This window comes from Notolabrus celidotus, chromosome 16 (assembly GCF_009762535.1).
Source record: "Notolabrus celidotus isolate fNotCel1 chromosome 16, fNotCel1.pri, whole genome shotgun sequence".
In the NCBI taxonomy this organism is placed as follows: domain Eukaryota; kingdom Metazoa; phylum Chordata; class Actinopteri; order Labriformes; family Labridae; genus Notolabrus; species Notolabrus celidotus.
Window position 1 is genome coordinate 25920964 of NC_048287.1, and position 23385 is coordinate 25944348.

The 23385-nt window shown below is 40.0% G+C and overlaps 2 protein-coding genes and 1 long non-coding RNA gene across 5 annotated transcripts in view; 2 read left to right on the forward strand and 1 right to left on the reverse strand.

The window, feature by feature from the left end:
- si:ch211-195b13.1 (STKc_SGK domain-containing protein) lies at positions 1-6288 on the forward strand. Its single transcript, XM_034704587.1, has 13 exons — positions 1-226; positions 745-820; positions 1583-1661; positions 1753-1793; positions 1903-1960; positions 2057-2140; positions 2271-2402; positions 2503-2615; positions 2743-2866; positions 2975-3070; positions 3156-3311; positions 3400-3489; positions 3939-6288. The coding sequence occupies exons 1-13, from the start codon at positions 157-159 to the stop codon at positions 4101-4103; spliced, it is 1284 nt and encodes a 427-aa protein (XP_034560478.1). The 5' UTR covers positions 1-156; the 3' UTR covers positions 4104-6288.
- On the reverse strand, positions 3839-9579 carry LOC117827824. The gene is made up of 3 exons (XR_004634282.1): positions 9449-9579; positions 8117-8209; positions 3839-4129 (listed from the first exon to the last, which is right to left on the reverse strand). It is a non-coding gene; the product is annotated as an uncharacterized LOC117827824 (long non-coding RNA).
- The window catches only part of eya3 (EYA transcriptional coactivator and phosphatase 3), a 22292-nt gene continuing 8370 nt past the window's right edge, over positions 9464-23385 (forward strand). Inside the window, exons 1-13 of one of the 3 annotated variants that reach the window (XM_034704576.1) lie at positions 9465-9636; positions 15702-15809; positions 17037-17086; positions 17243-17319; positions 17400-17480; positions 17566-17620; positions 19584-19693; positions 19922-20059; positions 20228-20313; positions 21677-21854; positions 22053-22222; positions 22313-22396; positions 22486-22575. In XM_034704576.1, coding sequence (XP_034560467.1) covers positions 15753-15809; positions 17037-17086; positions 17243-17319; positions 17400-17480; positions 17566-17620; positions 19584-19693; positions 19922-20059; positions 20228-20313; positions 21677-21854; positions 22053-22222; positions 22313-22396; positions 22486-22575 — 1176 coding nt within the window. In that variant the 5' untranslated portion in view covers positions 9465-9636; positions 15702-15752. Of the gene's footprint in view, positions 9637-15701; positions 15810-17036; positions 17087-17242; positions 17320-17399; positions 17481-17565; positions 17621-19583; positions 19694-19921; positions 20060-20227; positions 20314-21676; positions 21855-22052; positions 22223-22312; positions 22397-22485; positions 22576-23385 lie in introns of all 3 variants that reach the window. The other 2 variants (XM_034704575.1, XM_034704577.1) reach the window with 2 other exon arrangements.

Genomic DNA, 23385 nt, shown 5'->3' on the forward strand with positions numbered 1-23385 from the left:
GCTGGGCTCGCGCAGTGGACAGCGGTTGTTCAGAGCGCAGCGCGGCCGGTGAAGCTTTGACTGTGATACCTGAAGTCAGTGATACCTGAGCGTTTGAAGGACCGGATTGATTTCTTCCTCGTGTTTTATTGGATATTCGTGTTTGTCGCTGTCAACATGGCTGTGACTGAAGCTGGATGTGACCTTACTTACTGCAAAATGAGGGGGATTGTCGCCGTTCTTACCGGTGAGGGACCAAAACAAAACAAATATTTCATTCTTTTTTTTTTACAATCACTTATAATCACTCATTTGTATTTGTCAGTGAATCAAACTAAACGCATCTTTTACTTTTTGTTTAATAACACGGGGGGAAAAATGAGAATTACGCACAAATTACGCATTGCCTTTTTGGTACTAATTCATTGAATGGTCACCTTAATCTCAGGGATTAATGCAACTGTTAAGCAATGAGCCTAAAAATCTCTAAACTGGCTATTTCTGTTGCACTAAGACTCTGGGACAGAAAATTCTTTGTTGGCCATCACTGTTGGTATCTGAATGAGTGACCCAAGTGGTTGCGTAACCTATAAGCCCGCAGCATTAGGTCTATGTACAGCACGCATATCTACACTAAAACAGGACATGTGGAACTCAGAGACAGAAGATTGCAGCTCAAATGCTGGGTTTTCCCTTCTTGTAGTTTTGTTTTGTTTTGCAAGGATGTGACTGTGACTGATGTGAATCCTTGTCTTTTCATTGCAGCCTTCATCAAGGAGAGAAAAATGGGGCTGAATGACTTCATCCAAAAGCTGGTGTCAACCCCACATATCTGCCAACAGTGAGTACTCCATTTGATTTTTTTTTCTTTTTTTGTATTTGTTTTGGATGGAAAATTGGCGTGGGAAGGAGGCACAATTAAGGTGCGTCTCCTGGCATACCTTCCTTCCCGGCTTTTGTATTTATTCCTAATCATTAGCCCATTCGCGATCTGTGTGTGCTGGCCAATCCAATCAGCTACCTGAGTTTGGCAGGACAATCTGTGCAGAGATATAATCTGAGCCCAAGAAACCAGGGTAAGAATAGTCCTGTCATGATGAGCCAGAAACAGCGTCTCTACATGCCTAATCACCTCCGCAGTAAATCCTCTCTGTCCCCTAGACTAGGACAAACCGGTAATTCAGTTATTACATGATACATGGCTCGTAACCATCACTTGTCGGCCAGCCAGGTCAGGAATAAGAAAAACATGCCCCCCTGCAAGTGTCCCCTTCAGATGTTTTAAGGAGGAAAAGGGTATCTGAGCTGGACCTCTGAGTCCTGCAGAGTCACCTCAACCCTCCAGTCGTGGGTCAGAGGCTTAAGCTTTTTCTCAGACAGGTTAGGCCAATGATCGCATCCTTAACTTGACCTCACCGGATGTTTCAGTTGGTCATTCACACACCAGTAGGGACTATTCATTCAGCTTTACAGCCTCACAAGCTGTTCTCTGTCCTGTGTATTAGCAGATTGAACTCTGAACTAAAATGACACCAAACTCAAAAAGGGTGAAATGTGAATTTAAAAGCCATCTTCTAACCAGCTCTGTGTTTATTTCCTCCAGTGTCGAAGTGAACAACTTTCTGAAGATTGATGAGAATCAGAATGAGGAGGTTCAAAATGATAGTCTTCCTGAAAGTCCGGTAAGCAGAGACAATTAACTCTCTGTGTGACTCATTCTCTTTCCAAATTTTGGCAACGTGTTTACAAATGTCCCTGTTCTGTATCTTTCAGATGTGCCTAAATTCTCGAAGCTCGCTTGCTGAAGAAACACAGTAAGTAGCGTTTAAAAAAAAAAAGCTATATTCAAAAGCATAAAACAGGATTGTTTTTTTTACGCTGTTTCAAAAAATCCTAATTCTCTTCTTCGTTTCTCTTAATCAGGATCAAACCCTGCGATTTTGACTACCTTAAAATCATCGGCAAAGGCAGTTTCGGAAAGGTAAGCTTCTCTCTTATGCAGTTTCACTTCTTGTATGTGCTCATGTCTTTCATCACCATCCCACGATGACTAATACAAATGTTTGCTCTGCTACAGGTTCTGCTGGCTCGACACAAGGAGTCCACCAAATATTACGCGGTCAAGGTGCTGCAGAAGAAAATCATCATGAAGAAGAAAGAGGTGAGACATGCTTCCACTGCTCGCAATTAATCATCATTTACACATAAAGCTCAATCCCCTGTGTCTTATAATGGAAAAACATCACCAGGATGAATACAGTGCCTAATCAACGTCTGTATTTCCCTCACAGCAAAAGCATATCATGGCAGAGCGCAGTGTCCTGATGAAGAACATCAAGCATCCCTTCCTGGTGGGGCTGCACTACTCCTTCCAGACCACTGATAAGCTCTACTTTGTACTTGATTACGTCAACGGTGGAGAGGTAAATCTAATGACGCAACAAACCAGAATCAGGTCAAAGAAATTAAATCAGGTTTCAGGCAGATGTTGACTGATGTGTGTGTGTTTTTTTCCCCCTCCAGCTGTTCTACCACCTCCAGAGAGAGAGGATCTTCCTGGAGCCCAGAGCGAGATTCTATGCCGCTGAAATTGCCAGTGCACTCGGCTACCTCCACTCTCTGCACATCGTGTACAGGTAAAGAGCGGTCCTACAGCACCCCCTAGTGGATATTTATAGGCATAATCCATGCAGAGCAAAACTGGAGGGAGAAGTGTTCAGGAAGGGAAGTTTTTATAATCCTTGGTTGTGTTTTTTTCTGCAGGGATTTGAAGCCTGAGAACATCCTGTTAGACTCACAGGGCCACATCGTCCTCACAGACTTTGGCCTCTGCAAAGAGGGAGTTGAGGCTAATGGTACTACAACAACCTTCTGTGGAACGCCTGAGGTACAGAACACTTCTCTAAACTTCTCCACATCCTCATTTTGAACTCAGATTAGAACAACTAGAACTTGTCGGACATGGTTTGATTGGTTCTTTTTGCTTTCCTTGCAGTATTTGGCACCTGAGGTTCTCCAGAAACAGGCGTACGACCGCACAGTAGACTGGTGGTGTCTGGGGTCTGTCCTCTACGAGATGCTTTACGGACTTGTAAGTGAACTCTGTGACTTAATACCTTTTTGTGAATCATAGCCACTTTTTTCATGATGCTAATTTAGCTCAATTTGCTCCGCAGCCTCCGTTCTACAGCCGCAACACTGCCGAGATGTACAACAACATCCTGCACAAGGCTCCAGTCCTCAAGCCCAACGTGTCGAACTCAGGCAGGGAGCTGCTGGAGGGGCTGCTGCAGAAAGACCGCACCGACCGGCTGGGATCAAAGGATGACTTTGTGAGTTTGAACAAATGACGTGACGCACATGTGAAACGACTGACTGAAGGAGCTTGTTTGCTGATGTAGAATTTGTTTTTCCCTCCAGCTTGAACTCAAGTACCATTCCTTCTTCTCCCCGATCAACTGGGAGGACCTGATGGCCAAGAAGATCACACCTCCATTCATCCCCTCAGTGGTGAGTTCAAACGCAGATTTGTCATTTTATCACAGAAAACAGAAAGAAACGGTTTGGTCCTTTAAATGTCAGCCAATAGTAAAAAGTAATGCGATTAGCAGTCTCCCAGAGCCAATCAGCTGGCTTAAAGTGTCTTGATTTATCTGACCTACACTCAAAAAACAATGACATGCACTTCGGCATCAAAGAAGATGAAGAAATGAAGTAAATATGTGCTAATAAGAGAAGCCACAACAAGTGAATTATTGCACCTACCTATCAATAAATGACCGACAGTTTCAGATCCACAATCATGTAAAACAACCAAAAGCACACATATCTTCAAATTGAAGGAGCTAGAACCAGGAAATGTTTGGGATTTGGAAGCGTTTTAATTCTTAAACTTGTATTTTCACTGTTCGTTCATGCCAGTATGTCTAATTCACGTCTCGCCTGTTTTTGTTTAACAGTCCGGCCCCACAGACCTGAGACACTTCGACCCTGAGTTCACCCACCTGCCCGTCACCTCGTCTCTGTGCAACGACTCCCTGACCGTGACCAGCAGCGTCAAGGAGGCAGCCGGGGCATTCCCAGGTTTCTCCTACGGGCCTCCTGCAGAACTCTCCTTCATGTGAACGCTGAGATCTGTCCTGGGAACTCACTGAAAAAAAAAGAAACAGGATAAAAAAACTCTGGGCTGAGAGTCTTACTTTGACTGAGGGACCACACCAGAGCAGCCTGTTTTTGGGGGTGGGGTGGCGTTACACGACCTGAAAGAAGGATCTAACTGGGCATGAAGACTTTGTGGATGGATCTCGTGCATGACAAACGTGCAGATGTGGACTCTTCCATGACAACAACAACAACAACACCGATCCTACTCTTCTGCCTCATCCACTCAAAGCTCCAATAAATGTGTGCCAAGTGTTGATGCACTCTGGGATCATAAGACGTCCCTCGCTGTTGGCTCTCGCAGCTGCAGGTGAAGAGAAGTGCCTGAGGTTCAAAAGGCAATTTGGACGACGACGGCGGTGGCAGCATTTATCAAAAACCACGACATCATCTTACTCACTTGGACTTTTGACCAGTGCTTAAGCCGTTTAGAGTGATGCCTTCAAAACTTGTCTACATATGTTAAAACTGTTTTCCGAAGTTCATGACGCATTGGTTTTTTTTTTATGTGAATGCTCGATTGCACTTGAGGAAACAATGGTTGGGAAAAGTGACACATTCTACCTTAAAGCTCCTGGGAGGAGTTTTTTAGCTGGTTATGAAACTGAATGAAATTGATACTCTTGTCTCTTTATGAGCTAAAAGAGCAAACAACACCATCAACTTTCAGATTGATAATGTCTTTATGTTTGTTTTCAATGTCTGAATCCACCACTAGCTGGTAGGTGTCGGACAACGTGATCAACAGGACACTTTTTCTTTGACAAAGATTTACGATAAGTGATACATTAGACAGTTGCAACACAGCAGGTGAGATTTCTTTGTTAAACTGCACAACTTTCACATGTACCAGACATAAAAAGCAGACATGAGATGTGCCGCTCTGTCTGCAGGGGGCGCCAAAATCCACTCAAAGCAAAAGTTCCCTACAGGAGCTTTAAGCACAGCTGCATATCTTTCCTTGTTTTATCGTCATATCTCTGTTTAGGATGAAAAGATAAGAGCGTTTAATTTTGTACACTGATAGCGGACCAAACAGTTACAGTTTTGCTTTAACACAAACACTTGTTTTCGACCAGCTTGTCCTCACAAACTTAAGATCAAAGTTTGACTGTACTGTATAGAAAAGGAGAAGTTACATATTTTACTGCAAAACTTAAAGGATTTTCATGTTTTCATAACCTCAAAGAGTCTTTCTGTACTTATAAACCACGTCTACATATATAATACATGGCTTATACATGGTTCCTAGTATATATATAAATATGATAGATTTTATTTAAATTATATTTCCTGTCTGGCAATACGTTTTATTTTTGGTTATTCCATTCTGTTTCTCTTACAACCAGTGACTGTGTTCATCGTTATCTACTGTTTCATGAAAGACTTCTCTCGTTGATCAGGAGAGTTGTTCAACCAGCAATAACAGGCCCGCATCACTGATAGCACATACTGTATATCATGTCTTTCAAATGGAAGTGATTGCTGTTTTCTTGCAAACACTCCAGACAAACTATTTAAATATATGACCACAGATGTTTTTGTATTTATGCATCATGTAGAGAAGAACTGTGAATGTCTCGTGCCTGTCCAAGGCGGCCTGATCCATATATACTCTGTGTACATATCTCTCTCCCCCTCCACCTTTTGGTCCCTTTTCTAGAAGATAATCTGTGTAAAGAAAGTGCTTCTTTAACTTGATGAGGAACCACTATAGCTGGAGTAGACTCAGTGTCAAGCCACTGGCCTACTGCACCATACGGTTCTGGAAAGTGCAATAAATTCTTGTTAACTGAAGGAATTAAAATGATGTAAAATTTGTGATTGTAAGATGATATTCTTTAATTTATTTCAAGGAGAATCTTCGCTCAAAAAGAGTTTGCTCATGACTGTCTCACCCCGCTCAGTCTTCATATTTAATGTATACAAAGAGTGTATTTTCAAGCCTGCTGAAAAAAAAAAAGGCAACACACAGTTCTGGATAATTTTCTTCCATATTTGGAAGCATGACTTTTTTTCTGTTTTGTATTTTTATGCATATTTATTTTCATGCCACTGCTACTGTATAAAGAAGATAATTTACATGATCAACTGAAATACTGAACTGTAATCTGTGTCAGAAATGGCTAATAAAATCTCTTAATTCAAGGCGAGTGTGCAGTTTGAGATGGAAGTGTGTGTGATGAAGAAGAGAATAAATGCCAACTTACAGTTTTAAAATCCTACGTGGCATCCTCAACCTCAACCTCACATATAAACAGGTTCACAATGACATTAGATGAGTATTTGGTGCTTGAAATAGTTAAATAACCTAAAGCATTACAGCATGTGTCTCATCACATAATTTATATATATTTGGAGATTATGATACAACTCTTAGTTCAATATGACACTACAAACAAAATTAAGTTAAAAAACCCAGAAAAATAAACATTTATCCTGAACTCTTTTGTATTAGTGATGGGAAGTTCGGCTCTTTTCAGAGAGCCAACCTTTTTGATTAGGCTCCCAAAGAAGAGCCGGCTCTTTCGACTCCCGAACGGCTCTTAATTTAGGATCTTTTGTAGCAGTATATTTTACCTTAACTTTGCAAAAAATATTGGTTTGTGAGTTAAAAACCCTTTAAGTACAGTGTTTTTATGAGAAGCCTTATAATTGCCTAGTTTTGTCCATTTATTCTGTTACAAAACCATTCTTACCTTTGTTTGGTATTTTAATCAAACTTTTTTTATTGCACAATTTAACAAAAAACTGCAAATATATCCACAGAACAGAACCAGAACCAAACTCAAGCAAACAGAACCAGAACCAACTCAAGCAAACAGAACCAGAACCAACTTAAGCAAACAGAACCAGAACCAACTCAAGCAAACAGAACCAGAACCAAACTTGAGCAAACATTATTAATGTCCTCAGGTTGGCATTGAGAAAAATCAGATGCCTCAGCTTGGATGGTGCTTTTGCCCCGTCTTTGAGAAGACTCTCTCAGAAGGAACAGATGAAGCCAGGATACACAGCCTCTCCTCCATCACCTGTATCCTATATCCTCACATGTGATTAGCCGCATGGCCGCCATGCTGGCCAATCAAAACAAAGTTCTACTGCGAGCAGAGCTGGGGCTGAGCACTGTGAGAGCTAAGCAGCGAAAGGAAAAAACTGGGAGCCGGCTCTCTCTCGATGCGAGCCGGCTCTTCTGATTCACTATAAAGCATCGGCTCTCAGAGCCGCAGCTTTTGATCATGACACATCACTATTTTTTAATGGAAGCTATAAGTGAACAAGCATCACTGCATTTCATTTACTCTGGGCTTTGTTAAAATTTGGTATAAGTCATATAGAAGTTTTTTTATGAGATCTCAACCAGTGTTAATTCTAGCAGCTATTTTAATAATAACTACTACTACTACTTATATAGTGCTTTTCTGGGTACTCAAAGACGCTTTACATAAAGTGTAATAAAGTAAGAAATAAGTAAATAAAACAAAACAAAGACAGGGGTGGGGTGGGAGTAGAGGTTATGTGTTATAGACTTTTTCGAACAGGAAGGTCTTGAGGGGTTTTTTAATGAGTGAAGAGAGTGTAGAGGAGAGGTGCAGATGTGTGGAGGGAGGGAGTTCCAGAGAGTTGGGGCAGCGATGGCAAAGGCTCTCTCCCCCACGGACATTAGATTTTAGATTTAGTCTTATTTACATAAATTACAATTAAAGACACAATCAAGACTTTTTTTGCCCTTTATAGTTTTATTCTGGTTTTAGTCAATAAAAAGACAAAAGGCTATTAGTCTGATGTTTTTATCAAATCAAATTGTTATCAAGCTTTTATTATCAGTGATGAATATTGAGCTCGTCATCGTGTCACCCTCATGATAGAAAAAGGCTGCTGATGCACATTTAACGTCATAATAACGGAATGAACATGGATCTTCACTTCACATCATATCATCACAAACACAAACACAGAAATAGACATATCTTACCTGGTTCATATGGATAATGAAAGCAGGGTCTGTTGTAGTCTGGTCTATCACAGTGATTATCAACCTGGCGTTTTCTTTTCGCCAGACATGATCCTGTGGGTAGGTGTCAGACCAAATGATTGACATTTGACTTTAGAAACATCCTTTTTCGGTTGTTTTCATGGCAAATAATCATATTGAGTGATATATCTGGCTGTTAAAAGACAGCAGGGTGAGGTTTTTGTTGAAAACACTACTTTTGCATGTACAGAACAAGAGATAAGAGGTATCACTTTGTCCAAAATGGGGCGCCAAAATTGATATAATTCAAAAGTTCCCTACAGCAGCTTTAAAAAAATGTGTATTTGGATTTTTTGGGGTTCTGACATGTTTGGATAATTGAATATGCCCCGTGTCAAATTGACCCAGGAATATTATTGCTGTTACTGAGAAACAAACATAACAGGAGGGTTAAAGCTATCTAGAAAAGCAAAAATTGAAACTAATTTCTTTTTTTTTTCTTCTTTTTTTTCTTAGCATTCACAGGATTTTACAATAATGACAGATACATACATGAGCGCCTTTTGTTTAGTGGCATCAACAATGTACATATGATTAGATTATTATTATATTAGAATATTTGCTGATGTCGAACAGACATTACAAATAACAATGACCACATTTGTGATTCCAGCTTTAACATAAAATATAAGGAAAAAGATTAAAAAATAAATAAAGTTGAAAAAATAATAATGATAAAAGTTTGATAAAAATACATATACACAAACAGAAATATATATACAAACATATATAGACATACAAACATTCAAAATGTCCAAATTAAAACAAAAAAGAAAACAGCAAACCATACAAAAACATCATAAATTAAGTTAAACCAATTTTTTTTTTTTAATAAATGAAGAGCCCATGCTGCCACATCCTACCACACTACTTACATTCCACATTCATTTCACTTTGCTCTAATTTGGAATATCTGAAAACGTAGATCTTTGAACATATTCAAGACAGGGGCCCCAGACCTTTACAAACTTATTGGACCTACCTAAGAGACAGAATCCTATTTTTTCTAATTTAAGATAAAATAGTACATCACGAATCCAGTGTGTATGGGAGGGGGGTGAAGGAGATTTCCACTTCATCAGGATCAATCTCCTAGCCAGAAGAGTTGTGAAGGCGATTACATTTTTTTGGGATGAGAAACTAAATTCTAAACGTGAACAAGTTGTTTGACGTCCACATACTTTCGTCCGACACCCTGACACAAAGGTTGACAACATTTAACAAGAGGGCTCATCTGTTCAAACAACACATGTTTGCAGTCTTGCCTCTCACCTGTGTTGATGTAGTCCCGCGCCACACCTGTCGTCCTCCGTCCATTGAATCACACGCTGAACTGAACCAAGCGGATGGACAGCTCGCACATGCGCAGTACGCCCAGCAACGACAACTTCCTGCAAAATAACAACAGACAAAGCTTGACACTGTGGATTTAAAAGCGTTTCTTAAACACTTCTTCAATGGTAAGACTTGCTTTTTATCATTCGTGCGACTCAGGAGTGTTTGTTTTGGAATTAGCTTTGCATTAAAGGGTGGAGAGAGAGTGAGATGGTCTCACACGATGCCATTTCAATGCCCACTCCAATGGCTGCTGGGGCCGACTAAACCCTGGAGAGTAAAACTTTCATGCCCGGACCAAACTAAATAACTTACTGCACGTGTTGTTACTTAACCACAATGAATGTTACAAGAGTTACACAGCACATGTGCCAAAAAGTCATCAGGTTCTCATAGTGAAAGTTGCAATCCCACCGATGTTGTATGCTAATGTTGGAAGCTAACATCCAATTAGAATCCGGCTAATTCCTGGATATGCTGTATTTGTTAAAAGTGTGTTGTCAGATGGTGAAAGTAGCCTTTATAATAAAGCATAATGTGTAGAATTTAATAAATAACCATTCTGCATTTTAAATGAAACCTATGCGAGCTACTCTTTCCAGGGATTAGCCTAACCCCAGGCTTCACCTTCGTATCAAACTGTCCCCGGCTTGGTTATTTGCTGGACTCAGCTAACACTTTTGTATTCTGTCACAGACTGCCTGGATTATGGTTTTATGATTTATGTTTATTTATTTGCATAATTGAAAGAAAATAAACACAAAAAAAAGAGCAAAGATAAATAATATAATGTTCAGGAAGAGGCATAAAACTCAAAGCTTATTTGAAGCCTCCACCTAAATAGTGTTCTAATATCAATATCAATATATCAATATAAAAAATACTAAATTGACACATATAAAGACAGTAGTTGATACTAAAATAAAATAAGATAAGAATATACAAAATTAACAATTAATATAAATACAGTTATCAACAGAATTCAAAAGTAGGGATGCACCGATCCTACTTTTTAGGTCCCGATATCAATACCTGGGCTTTGGTATATGCCGATAACGATACTAGCCGATCCGATCCAGGTATGGATTTAACAATCTCTATTCCTTAATGTGAGGATAGAATCATGTTTTGGCAACTTCAGGGTTTTATGACTTGATGGTGAACTGTACCTGGGTTCCAAGTTCTAAACCAGAGGCTGGAGTCCCTTAATTTCAAGGATAGGGAACAATTAAATCCAAAAACCTGTCTGTTTTTCACACTTTGAAGGATTTTTCCTTCTTTGCATTAGGCTACAGCTGACGTAAACTTCTTCCTTTGGACTTCCATTATAGTTTTCAGCGTGACTGCCATCCGTCGAAACATTAGCACTGCACATGTTGCAAGTTTCCGGCGGAGTTGCTAGCAAAACCTAAAATGCAGAGCCTCTGTAGTTACCCTCCATCATGCTCCACTGGGCAAAAATTAACAGACCAGCCGGCGCTGATGACGTAGGAGATGCACATGGCTGTTGTAAACACAGAAAAGTGTAGAACTGAGATGAATAGATCTGCCGTATGGATCGGCAGTATATCGGCCCTTTGTCACCGATATCCGATCTAGCTTTTTGAGCCCGATCTAGCCGATATCCGATACCAGGATCGGATCAGTGCATCCCTATTCAAAAGTACAAAATATGAATATGATGTGTATGGATACCTGTTTATGAATATGTGGTTGAGTATAATTAAGTAACACTAGTTAAAAGTTTTTTCAAGCATCCTTTATAACATTGTAAAGATAAACAGTTTTTCGCCCCATTGGAATACATCTTCCAGAATTTGCTGCCCCTGAAACGTATCGAGAATTGACTTCTACAGGCAAAACATTTAGGAGGAGCACTTACCTTGAAGTGACGTTGTGCCTCACCTGGATATCTGCCAGACGGAATTAACTCGCAGTTTGCAGGACAAACAATAATGGAGTCAGTCATTGGCAGTAAGATCCAACAGAGGTGTTGACACAGAGGTGATCATGGCAGACAGAGTTTTGGTCAAAAGCATGCAACACAAATACAGACAGAGGCTTCAGTCTGTGTTTCCACTGATACAATACAACACCTGATACACTTATACATTATTATAATATTCAGATTCTGTCATAATAAAAAACTTGGGACTATCCTTTAAAGATACAGGATGACACTTTATTAAATAAAGAATACAAATTGCCCCTTAAAGCAAAGTGCAGGATTAATGTCATCAAACTGGAAGGACAACCTGTCCTGAGTTTGCACTTTTGGTACCAGTGATCCAATGATGCTGCTGCATGAGTCAGGACTTTGATATTGCCTTATTGATATTGTGTCCCACCCCTACACTGTATAAATAATGGAAGTAGTATCCGTGACGTCACCCATCTGTTTCTGAAGCGCTGTTTTGAGGCCAATCGGCTGCAGGCGCCATATTGGAAATACTGAACTCAAACCTAAGTGCGTTCGAGCTTATATGAGGTAAAGAGGCGGGGTTTGAGCCTCAGCACCAACAGATAGTGTTCCCGCCTGTCGGTCAAGTCAGCTGTGCCTTTCATAATGGAAAACTCGTAATCTTAATAGCTTCGAAATTGTTGAGTTATGAAAAAATTCACCCCCCGTACAGTTAGTGCCGATTGAGAAATGAGCTATCCAGACTACACTGTTTTTTTGTACCAGGCTGTAAACATGTTTATTTCTGCTGTAAAGATCGGCTTTTCTGAATGGGTGTGTATGTGGTTCCCAATACTTCTGGAGCCAGCCTCAAGTGGACACTTGAGGAACTGCAGTTTTTAACACTTCCGCATTGGCTTTAATTCTCAGAGCCGCAAGTTACTGCTTGGTCCAAACCCTAGTCGCGAGCAGAAGTGCATTTGTTATCAATGTTGGATGGAGCCCAATTAACAGCCTTTTTTTTAACATTTACATATAAGTATAGTGCATTAGACTGTGATGACTTTTTGGTCAAACTTTGATTTAAGCAGGTCTCTTTTCTTTGTCTTTATTTTTAAAACAGGCGTGCATTTAAAACTTTAAATTATTACAAAGGTTTCTGCAAAGATATTCACAGCACAGTTATTCTCCATTAATGTTATTTAAAAACGATCTCAGTCCGTATATTTGTCTTTAAGTCTTGCAGCACTAAGTTACCCATTTCCATCAACTCATAAACATGCATCCAATATGTTGTTATTTTTTTAGGAACATATAAAGAAATCATGACACTGGCTTTTGCTAGTTGAGTCTGAGGCAGTGGACATAGAATGAACTGATTTGCCCTGTCTGCGGCGTCCCCTAAGCGTCACGCCACATCACGTGAGGGAAAGCAGCAGCAGTCACCTGAAGCAGGGACTCCTAAATGATCCTGGATCCAGATTTAATCCCACTGTTGTTTAGATGCAGGCAGAGTTAACCGTCACTGGCTCTATTACTCATGGCAACTGTTTCAGAGATGATGGGTTTGATAAATTCAGGACTGTTGAAACATGCTACTCACAAACACACACACACACACACACACACACACACACACACACACACACACACAGGCTGAAACACAAACACATGCACTGCGAGAGATGCAGTTTATTTGAATTTTTACACATTACTTACAGAAGATCGATGTAAACATTTAAAGCAAGACATGTTTTTGTGTATACGAAACAAAATAAGTGAATAAATGAAAAAGCAACCAATAATGATAAATGAGAATACTTTCAAATAAAATATAAATCAATAAAAAGAAAAGAAATAACAGTGAAAATACAATTAAGAAATAGGTTAATATTTGAAACTATAAATAAGTACAAAAGGTAAAAAAGCAATAACAATAAAAAAAATAACTATAATACCAAAAAGAAACTGAGAAATAAAAAAAATGATCAACAAAAAATATATTTTTTAAAATAATAATAAAAATAGCAAAAACCAACTGAAAAATAAAAAATAAAGAAAAAAAATGATCAATATAAATATATTTAAAAAAAAAAAAACAATAGTAATAGTGATTCCAAAAACAAACTGAGAATTAAAAAATAAAACAAACTGATGAATAAGAATATAGTTCAAATAATAATGAGAATAAAAATACCAAAAACAAACTGGGAAATAAAAAAAAAAGATCAATATAAATATATTTAAAATAAAACAATAATAATAATAATTCCAAAAACAAACAGAAAAAAATAAAAATAAAACATAGATCTGCAGGGTTTTTGTAAGTTCAAAGAAAGGCAGCCATATTTAAAAATTTTGGTTTGTGGATCCATGCAGAGTTTGTCTTATCCTTTCTAGTCTACTAAAATAAACAGCATCCCTGACCCAACCCTCATCGGATGGAGGAGAGGCAGACTTCCACCAGAATAAAATCCTACGTCTGACCAGTAAGGAAGGTTTTAGTCTTTGGGAGGACCATCGCACGTTGTGGTACCCCAAAAAGTGCAACTAATGGACACTTGAAGCGCTCTTGAAAGAATGTCAAAAACATGGGACCAGCCGTGCATCCAGGAAGTGAACCACTCCAGCTACTAATCCAAAATCAAAACCTGGCCTGTGATGGGATTTTGGTGACCCTACGGTTCCTCAATTCTAGTCCCTGCGGACTGGGCTACTGCTGCCGATGTAGTGTTACTATTAATCTCTGGAGTGGTATGCAAATCAGTGCAGTTAGTCCCTTTTGGATGTTGAAGCAGTCTTATCAACTCCATCCAGTTCTCGTGCCTGTAAGTTGCTAGTCTAAATGTAAGAATTGACAAGTGCATGGCAAAGAAAGTCTTGTCCCAGGATATCTTTTAATGGCTTATCAAAATAACCGCTGACTGCACTGAAAGCACTGAAGAATCGGCCGTCACCCCGGAGGAGAAATCATCTTGGACACTCAATTCTGAGATTAAACCACAGACCGTAAAAATAATGGACGTAGTGTCCGTGACGTCACCCATCTGTTTCTGAAGCACTGTTTTGAAGCCAATCGTCTGTGGGAGCCATATTGGAAATGCTGAACTCAACATAACTTCTGTTGAGCTCATGTGAGGTAAAGAGGCGGACTTTGAGCCTCCTCGCCAACAGCTACAGTGTTCCCGCCTGTCAGTCGAGTCAGCTGTGCCTCTCATAATGGAAAACTAGTAATCTTAATATCTTCGAAATTGCCACGTTTTACAAAAATTCACAGATTGGGAAATTAGCTATCCAGACTACACTCGTCTTTTTGTACCAGGCTGTAAACATGTTTATTTCTGCTGTAAAGATCGTCTTTTTTGAATGGGTGTGTATGTGGTTTCTGGTACTTCCGGAGCCAGCCTCAAGTGGACACTGGAGGAACTGCAGTTTTTAACACTTCCGCATTGGCTTCAATTCTCCAACCGGATGTTGCCGCTTGGATTAAACCAATTAATAACCCTACCCCTTCATTTTAATGATATTTGCAGCCCTTTAATGCAACAGAAAATGCACTCTGTGAACAGAAATTGAGTTAATTTATCAGAGTGGCCTCATCCGGTGGCCCTCTTTTCCTGACGTGTAATGTTTTCCAGTCCACTTTCATAAATCTTGCATAAGCTGACATATGTTTCAGTGTCGGTGCAAAGTCAGGTGTCGTGCTTTTGACTCCGAACGTGCACAATTAACAGCGTCCTCACACGTTCACACGGTTTTGAATTTGCCGTCTGCCTCATTTTCTCCTTCTGTGTCTGAATTATGTCAGTTAGATAAGCGCTCTACCTCTCCCTCGCTCCGTCTCTCCCTCTGAGGGGGGGGAGGAGAGCCAGTGGAGCGAGCAGTGGACAAAACGAGGTCAGATCTTATCCCCTCGGGGCATCTATTGATACGACAGCTTGTACCTGAGCACCTAATGCTCCTGAAGAATATGTTTTCGTTGAGTGAAGGTTAGGTCACATGTAAGATGGCACGCCTCCTTAATCCCACGGTAAACACAAGCACGTCGGGGGGGTGTCGGTCCCACACGTGCCTCACCTGCGGGTCTCGTGCGGGAGATTAGACGCCAGTGCCCCGTTTCCTCCCTGCTGATCCCCCCCAGTGATAGTGTCAGGAGCGGGATTCAGCGATGAGAGGGTTTTAAGACGAGGGGAGGAGAGACTCAGGTATCTGAGAAATATATAAAGCATCACCCTCGGGTATTTATTCTTGACCTGTTGTGTTTTTGTTCCCGTCTGTGTGTGTGTGAAGCAGGGTCCGGACACTCTCTTCAGGTGCAGAGAGTAGGCTGTGCGTGCAGACATGTCGGCTCGCTCCGCTGCAGAGATGGATGACTCGCAGGAGCTGCCTGAGCTGCCGGTGAGTCTACCCACTATGACGCCAACACAGGGTGGAGAGGGGGAATGCTAGATGCAGTTAGAGAAGAGTTTTTAGCTGCCTGCAGATTGTTTTCTGTTGCACTGAGGATTTAAAGTCATACATTTCAGGTAAGAACACAGAGATACTTTTATTGTATCAGCATCTACATTTTCAGTGTTTAAGGCATCACAGATCAGGATGTTCCTGGTTTGACTCAGCCAAGAAAAGTTCCTCAGGATTAAAGTCAAGGTTAGAGTTTTGTGCTTCAGGAATTCATTGAAGAATTATTTAAACTGTAGTGGAAAGGTGTGTGAGGATTGCCCCTTTTTGCACGTTTTAATTGAACTGTCAGACTCAATCTCAGTCAGTTTATGTGACAGTGGCTTTATTTTTAATTCAACTCAACTTAACTGAGTTTTATTTATATAGCAACTTTCATAGAAAGTGCTTCACAAATAAAACAGAGACAGAAAACAATAGCAATAGATTGAAGGATACCATGCTAAAACAAGATAGAGGAAAATTATATGAAACACTTAAAAACAAAAATGAAATCAATAAAATAAAATCAGATAAATGTCAGAAAAATAATAAAATCATTACAATGAAATCAATAAAATAAAATGAGATTAATATAAGAAAAATAATACAACCAATTGACTAAAATCAATCAATAAAATCAGATAAATACCAGCAAAATAATAAATTCAATACAATAAAATCCATGAAATAAAATCAGATGAATACCAGCAAAATAATCAAATCAATCAAATAAAATGAGATTAATATCAGAAAAATAATCAAATCATTACAATAAAATCAATAAAATGTTAGAAAAATATTAAAATAATTACAATAAAAGCAATCAAATGAAATCAGATAAATACCAGAAAAACTAAATAAAATTAAAAATAGCTAAAACAAAAGTAATAATGGTAACAATGCAGTCCAGGGCTGAAAAGAAAAGCTAGATTAAAAAGGTAAGTCTTAAGTTTACTTTTAACAACACCCAGAGAGTTCACTGCTTTGATGTCCAGAGGCAGAGAGTTCCACAGTTTAGGGACATAAAAACAGAAATCTCTCTGCCGGGCTCTTGTGAGGGACACATGAGAAGCATTCAGGGGGAAATTCGGGAGCAGAAATACCCACACAGAGTCCTACCGCAGCTAAAAACAGTAATAATAGTTGTTTGAAAAGCTTTTTGTAATGAGTGTTTGTGTTTTTCAGGCAAAGAAGACGAAGCTTGAGATCGACGGTGGACTGGGGAAAGAGCAGAGGTTGGTCTCCTTGGATTTTAGATTTGTTCTTAATATTAGAAGTCTTTTGAATTGCTGCAAACTGACTTTTTAAAATGTTGTCTAGTCTTATGAAACTCTGTCTCAGGTCTGCAGTAAATATCCCATAGTTAAAAAACATTCTTTGTGGATTTGCAGTAATTTAGGAGACAATGGGAGTCCAGCAGAGCAGGAGAACTCTTACTCTACGCTGGCTACGACCCAGCTTGACCCAAGTAAGTATAAATATAACCGCTCTCAGAAATGTCCCTTTTTAGATAAGCTGATATGTGATGTCATTTCTGTTTGAATGAAGGTGATCAGGAGCAGCCGAATGCAGACGCACAGCAAGCACCTCAAGCATGCGGTGACTCCATGAACTCTTACGCGCACTCCGGTAAGAACTGACACACGAATGATGCGCCGTGAGGAAGCTGCTGTCGTGAGTCAAACTGAAGTCATGTTTTCTTTTCTTTCAACAGCCACAGACGCAGCGGTCACGTCCGAATACACCCAACAGGTTTATCAAGGAAGCAAGTGAGTAAAAGTGTATCATGTTTGAAAGTGACAGATTACAGAATGTGAAATGTGTAGTGCAGGTTATCAGTAAAGGGTTGCAACAGTGCAGCTAGCGTCTAGTTTTCCTGCTCTTCTTTGCATGCCTGTTTAAATCTCTCTGTTGGAGACGAGGTCTGCAGAAACAACACCTCTCATTGTAAGAGTTTGACAAAACTCATTGCTCTCTTTGGGGATAGAATCACCTTTTAATGTGCTGCAATGATGCAGTGAAACAAGGAGCTTCAGAGGACTGAGAGGGAACACTGCTGCAGGTGCATGCAGAGAATAGTATGGCTTTGTTGTTTGTGTTAAACACCCTCTTTGTGTCATTTTCACCCAGCTTCACAAACTACCATCTTATGTTCCTCTAACAGAGCTTCTCAGAGGACTGACGTTCCCAAGTATTTATTGTCCCTGACATGATTTGTAGGATTTTTAATGGAGATGTGCCTCAGCTCAAGTGAGCACAGCTTTAGCTTGGAAAATGTCTAAATATTTTTATTTTTGGATGCTTTTATTATAATAATAATAATAATAATAATAATAAAGTTTATTTATATAGCACCTTTCTAGAACAGGTGTTATAAAGTGCTTCACAATAACAGCATAGAAAGCAACAAGCAAGACATTAAAACAAACGGGTCAATCAAAGGCTTGTCTAAACAAATGGGTTTTCAACTGCTTTTTAAAAATGAACACACACTGTCCACAGCTCTCAATTCCAGTGGAATACTGTTCCAAAGTTGTGGAGCAACAACCTCAAAAGCACAGTCACCCTTAGTTTTTAATCTGGTGCGAGGGACAGCTGGCAAACCCTGATTAGAGGACCTCACAGTCCTGCTGGAGTTATACGGCTTCAGCAGTTCTCCAATATATTCTGGAGCCTGACCATGTATTGCTTTATACACAATCACAAGAGTTTAAAGTTTGTTTATTAGACTAAAACAATGCAGCCATAAGAGGGAGAGGCAGAGCTCAAGCACAAATATTTCATAAAAAAAAAAAGAAAGAAAGAAAGTCTGAATAGTCCATGGTCCAAAAATAGAAATAAACGCATAAATAAATACAAATAATTATATATATATATATATATATATTTATTAAATGTATGAATAAATACTTACAAAATAGATAATACAACATTAAATTAGTAAATCTAAATAATAGTATAAATAATAATTAGAATTATAGTATAAATACACACAATAAACTATATAGAATAATAAGTAAATAGAATAAAATAATAATTTATTGTATATCACAAATCAGTCCATCAGAAAGTCAACTAAAAACAGATGAAGCAACAGGTGCCACAGATCAGTTTTAACTGTAATCTCGCAGTGATATTCTCCATATAGAAAATGCCCTTCATTGTATTCCTCCACTGTATGACTGTGGGGGCTGTGGCTTTAACCAGGAGACCATAATGATCTTCTTTGCAACCAAAAGCAAGTCCCTCAGCAGTGCTGCATAGCCACTGTACTCCTCATCCACTGGCAGTATTCTCACTAGGAAGCAGGGGTGTTCATAGACAAACTCTAAATGTTAAGATCTACTCATTCCTGCATGTGCAGACAAAAAAACCTTTTTTACCCTAAATAGAAAATGTTACTGTAAGGGGAAAATAGTACAATGATATAAAACATACTCATGGTCCCCAACAAGTTTTGTTCTCAGCAGACCTGCAGCATCACTGAGTTTAACAGAGAAGAAAGACACTTTTTAATACTGCTTAACAAACATTCTGTCAGTTTCTGCATGAAGCTGTTAAAGCAGGCAGAATGCACCCTGTAGAAAAGCATCTTATCTTAATCATCCATGGAGAAGTGTTAAAAGTTATTAAAGGAGTACATTAAGGATGCAGCACTCAGTCTTCAGGGATTGATTTAGAGTTTTCATGCCCTAACTTGATGCTTAATCTCTCTCTCTTAATTTCCTCCAGCCCAGCCGTGACGTCGTACACCAGCCAGGTGGCCTTCCCTCCTCTGGCCCAGTCCACCGTGTACTCCACCTTCCCCCAGACGGGCCAGACCTACGGCCTCCCGCCCTTTGGTTAGTCCCCTCTTCTTGCTTCTGCTCACTCTGTGTCAGCATCACCTTTTTGTTACTCTGCTTCAGAGGCTTTACTGTGCTTTGGCGCTGTGGAATCAATTTGCTCTTGATCTTTGCTTAAAATTAAAATTCACATCTTCTCACAGACTTTAACTCCAAGCAGTTTTCAGTGGCCCACTCCTCTTGCTGCCTCTTCACTTTGCTCCTCTTGCTCTCTGTCACCTTCAGGTGCTATGTGGCCAGGCATTAAAACAGAGACAGGGCTGCCTGAGGCGCCCTCTGCTGGCCAGCCTGGGTTTCTCAGCTTCAGCACCGCATACACCTCAACCCAGCCAGGTCATCTGCACTACTCATACCCCAGCCAAGGCAAGCTGCGTCCTGACTGTCTCACAACATAACGCTGGCTCACACTGCAGATTTGAGAAGCACTCACTTCTCACTTTCCTCACTTTGTCTCTTAAAAAAGATACACAGAATTAGAAATACTTCTGCTTTCTGCTTGCATTGTTCAAGTCGAGCTCTCTCTGTTTGCAGGCTCAAGCTTCACAACATCCAGTGTGTACTCCAGCATCCCTTCAGCGACTGCAGCGACCACAACGCCCACCACCGTGACCCACCAGGTGAGGAGGAGATAAGTGTGACTCAGGAAAATAAAGGATAAAGCTAGAAGAAATTAAAAGACACAAAGAGAAATACAGTTGTTTTGAAATCAATAATCTTTCATAACCAAAAAACTGTGAGAAAAAAATGAATTTCTTTAATAAGTAACCGTCTCATAAGCGTGATGATGCACTCTGAGCAGTTTGGCGTAAAAGAAAGGATCAGATTGATCTGATTCCACGTCTCGCGTTAAATAGGAACCTTATGAGCCTTTGATTTAATCGTTTTGATGCTGCCAACATTATTCTGCGCTCTCTTAATTTTTCTTTTACATAATTCATTATGAGCCTTCCTACACGAGGCTCAGCTGTATGGAGAGCAAAATCACAAGTGAAACTGATGCCTTTTACAGTTACTGAATATCACCTTCCTGTTAGACTTTGCTGTGTTGCTGCGTGGGCCACACAAATATCTTCCTATCACAACATCTTTCCAAAATTTCCTCCTCTGCTTGAGAAACTTAAACTTAAAATTCCTCCTCACTACTCTGAACTGTTTTCTATCTAAGACCTGTCCTAAAGGCTAAGATGCTTTGTAAATAACTTTTATCTTTACCCAAATCTATTCCTAGCTTTAAGGAGAAAATCTCAGAAAAGTCATGATTCTGAGAATTTTCCCATAATTTCTTACAAGAGGCGACTCTTTGTACTAGGAAGCTTTGCGAATATGGCCACTGGTGCTTAAAACTGCCCCATGGGGTCACCACGTTAGCTCAGGATTAAATATATACTGAGGTTATAGTTCTAAAAGTGGGCAACCCTGCATGCCGGGTCCAATTTTTTTCTTTCTATCATTTAATCTATCAATCAATCTTTATTTATACAGCGCTAAATCAAAACAAACGTTATCTCAAGACTCTTTACAAACAGAGCAGGTCTAGACCGTCTATGATATTATTATTTACAAAGACCCAACATCAAGAAAGGATAAGATCCAGTCCCATCTAACAGACAGGACTCAGTCTGATCTCATCTTAATCCACCATGAGTAGAGCACTTTGCAGCATTTAGCAAGTTACAGTGGCAAGGACAAACTTCCTTTAACAGGCAGAAACCTTGAGCAGAACCAGACTCATGTTAGACACACATCTGCTGAGACCGTGTTAGGGTTGGAAAGAGGGATAGAGGGAGATGAAGAGAGAGAGAGATGATAGTGTTGAGATGGAAAATAGTAGTTGTAGTGGCTGGTGTCTGGCCACACCTACTGTCCTTTCCTCTAAATAAAAAGCACAAAAAATAATCTTTAAAAAAGCCAAGCAATTGTTCTTTCATCTTCCCTCTCATGTTGATCTCAACTCTTGTATTCTTCTTTTTATTCCTGCAGGAGTTTAGTGGCTACAACTCTCTGGGGCAGACTCAGTTCTCTCAGTACTACACTCTGCCTCCCAGCTACGTGCCTGCAGGGCTGCCCAGCAGCGAAGAGCAAGGCGCCGGTGTGGAAGCGACCGGATACTCGGCTGTGAAGTCTGAGCAGGCGGCGTCAGCTGGACTGCCTCCCAGAGGTGAGTTAAGCACTTGGATTCATTTCTACTTATCATCATGGAGATGGCTATCTCAGAAACAGCATGACATGACATTAATTTTTCATACCCAGTGCTTTTAATCACCTGCAGTGCTCACTGTGCTGTGTTTTATAGATTCTCTTTAGGCTTGATTGATGGAGAAACTCAGATACTAATGTCAGACTTTCTTGTGCTCAGACGCATCTCCACCAGAGAACCTTCCGACGGGTGCGGCCCTCCCGACAGGTGTTTCTCTCCCTGCTGGAGCCAGAGATCAGGACGAGATGGGACGGAGGAACTCTGTGGGAAAATCAAAAGGGAAAGCAAAAAAGCCTGAAAACTCTCCGCCGACTGAGAGTGACCTGGAGGTAACAGCTGACTTTTTCCCACATATAAACAAACCTTCAACTGGTTTTAGAGAGTCCAGGATGTGATGCCATTCTCATTCTGTATTTCAGCGTATTTTCCTGTGGGACCTGGATGAGACTATTATCATCTTCCACTCTCTGCTCACCGGCTCCTTCGCACAGAAGTTTGGAAAGGTTTGTTTCTTTGAACTTACAGAATACTGAAGCACACACCTTCAACAAATCTTCAAAGTGTGACTCAGTGTCTTTGACTATTTATTCAGGACCCAGCAACAATGCTGAACCTGGGCCTGCAGATGGAGGAGCTGATCTTTGAGCTGGCTGACACTCACCTCTTCTTCAACGACCTGGAGGTACAGTGAGATGTATTCAGACTGTTGTAGCAATGGCAGGATGAAGCAGTGTTTGTTTTTCTACAGCTGGTAGAAATAAGTCAGAATATTTGTACTTTCTGTCCCTTTGCTTCAAGTCAGTATTTATTGAATGAGTTTTTGTCTTGACGCCTGGAACCGAGTCTGCTGTGTACTTCACGTTCTGATGTTTTTCAAGTTTTGTTCTATGATTTTTAAGTTGATTTCAGGCTTTCAAAAATACTTTTACTTAAAGCCTGCTGAATGATTTTACCGAGGTATTCTGGGACAGTAAACACCATCGTCATCATCACTAAGACAGGAAACTTAGTTGTCGTGGTGTTAAAGTTTTGCAGCAGAGGGGCCGTTTCCTTACAGCTGTTTTACTTCTGGCAAATTCTGAAAGTGGCGCTCACTTGTGCAGAGCATTATGCAGACGGAAACATTTAAGTGTCATAATTGTGTTTGTCACAGAGCTTGTTTTCTGCAATAATTTAAAACTCTGATTACTTTTTGTCAAGAGATCCAGGGTGATGCAAACATCCTCCTAAAATATGTCACCCATGCTCTCTGTGGGGAGAAAGAGGGTCAATTTCCTCAATCTAAAGGGCTCTATAAGTTCTGAAGAAATTCATGCTCTAGAACGGGTTCCCAAAGTGTGGGTCGGGACCCCCTGGGGGGTTGCAAGACACTAATGGGGGGTCGTGAGATGACTTCCAGAATGTTTTTTTTTTTTAGTGATCTAAAATTGCATTTTTTACCGATCATTGACAAAAAATCAACAAAAACAGTTACATTTGAAATAAAACGATT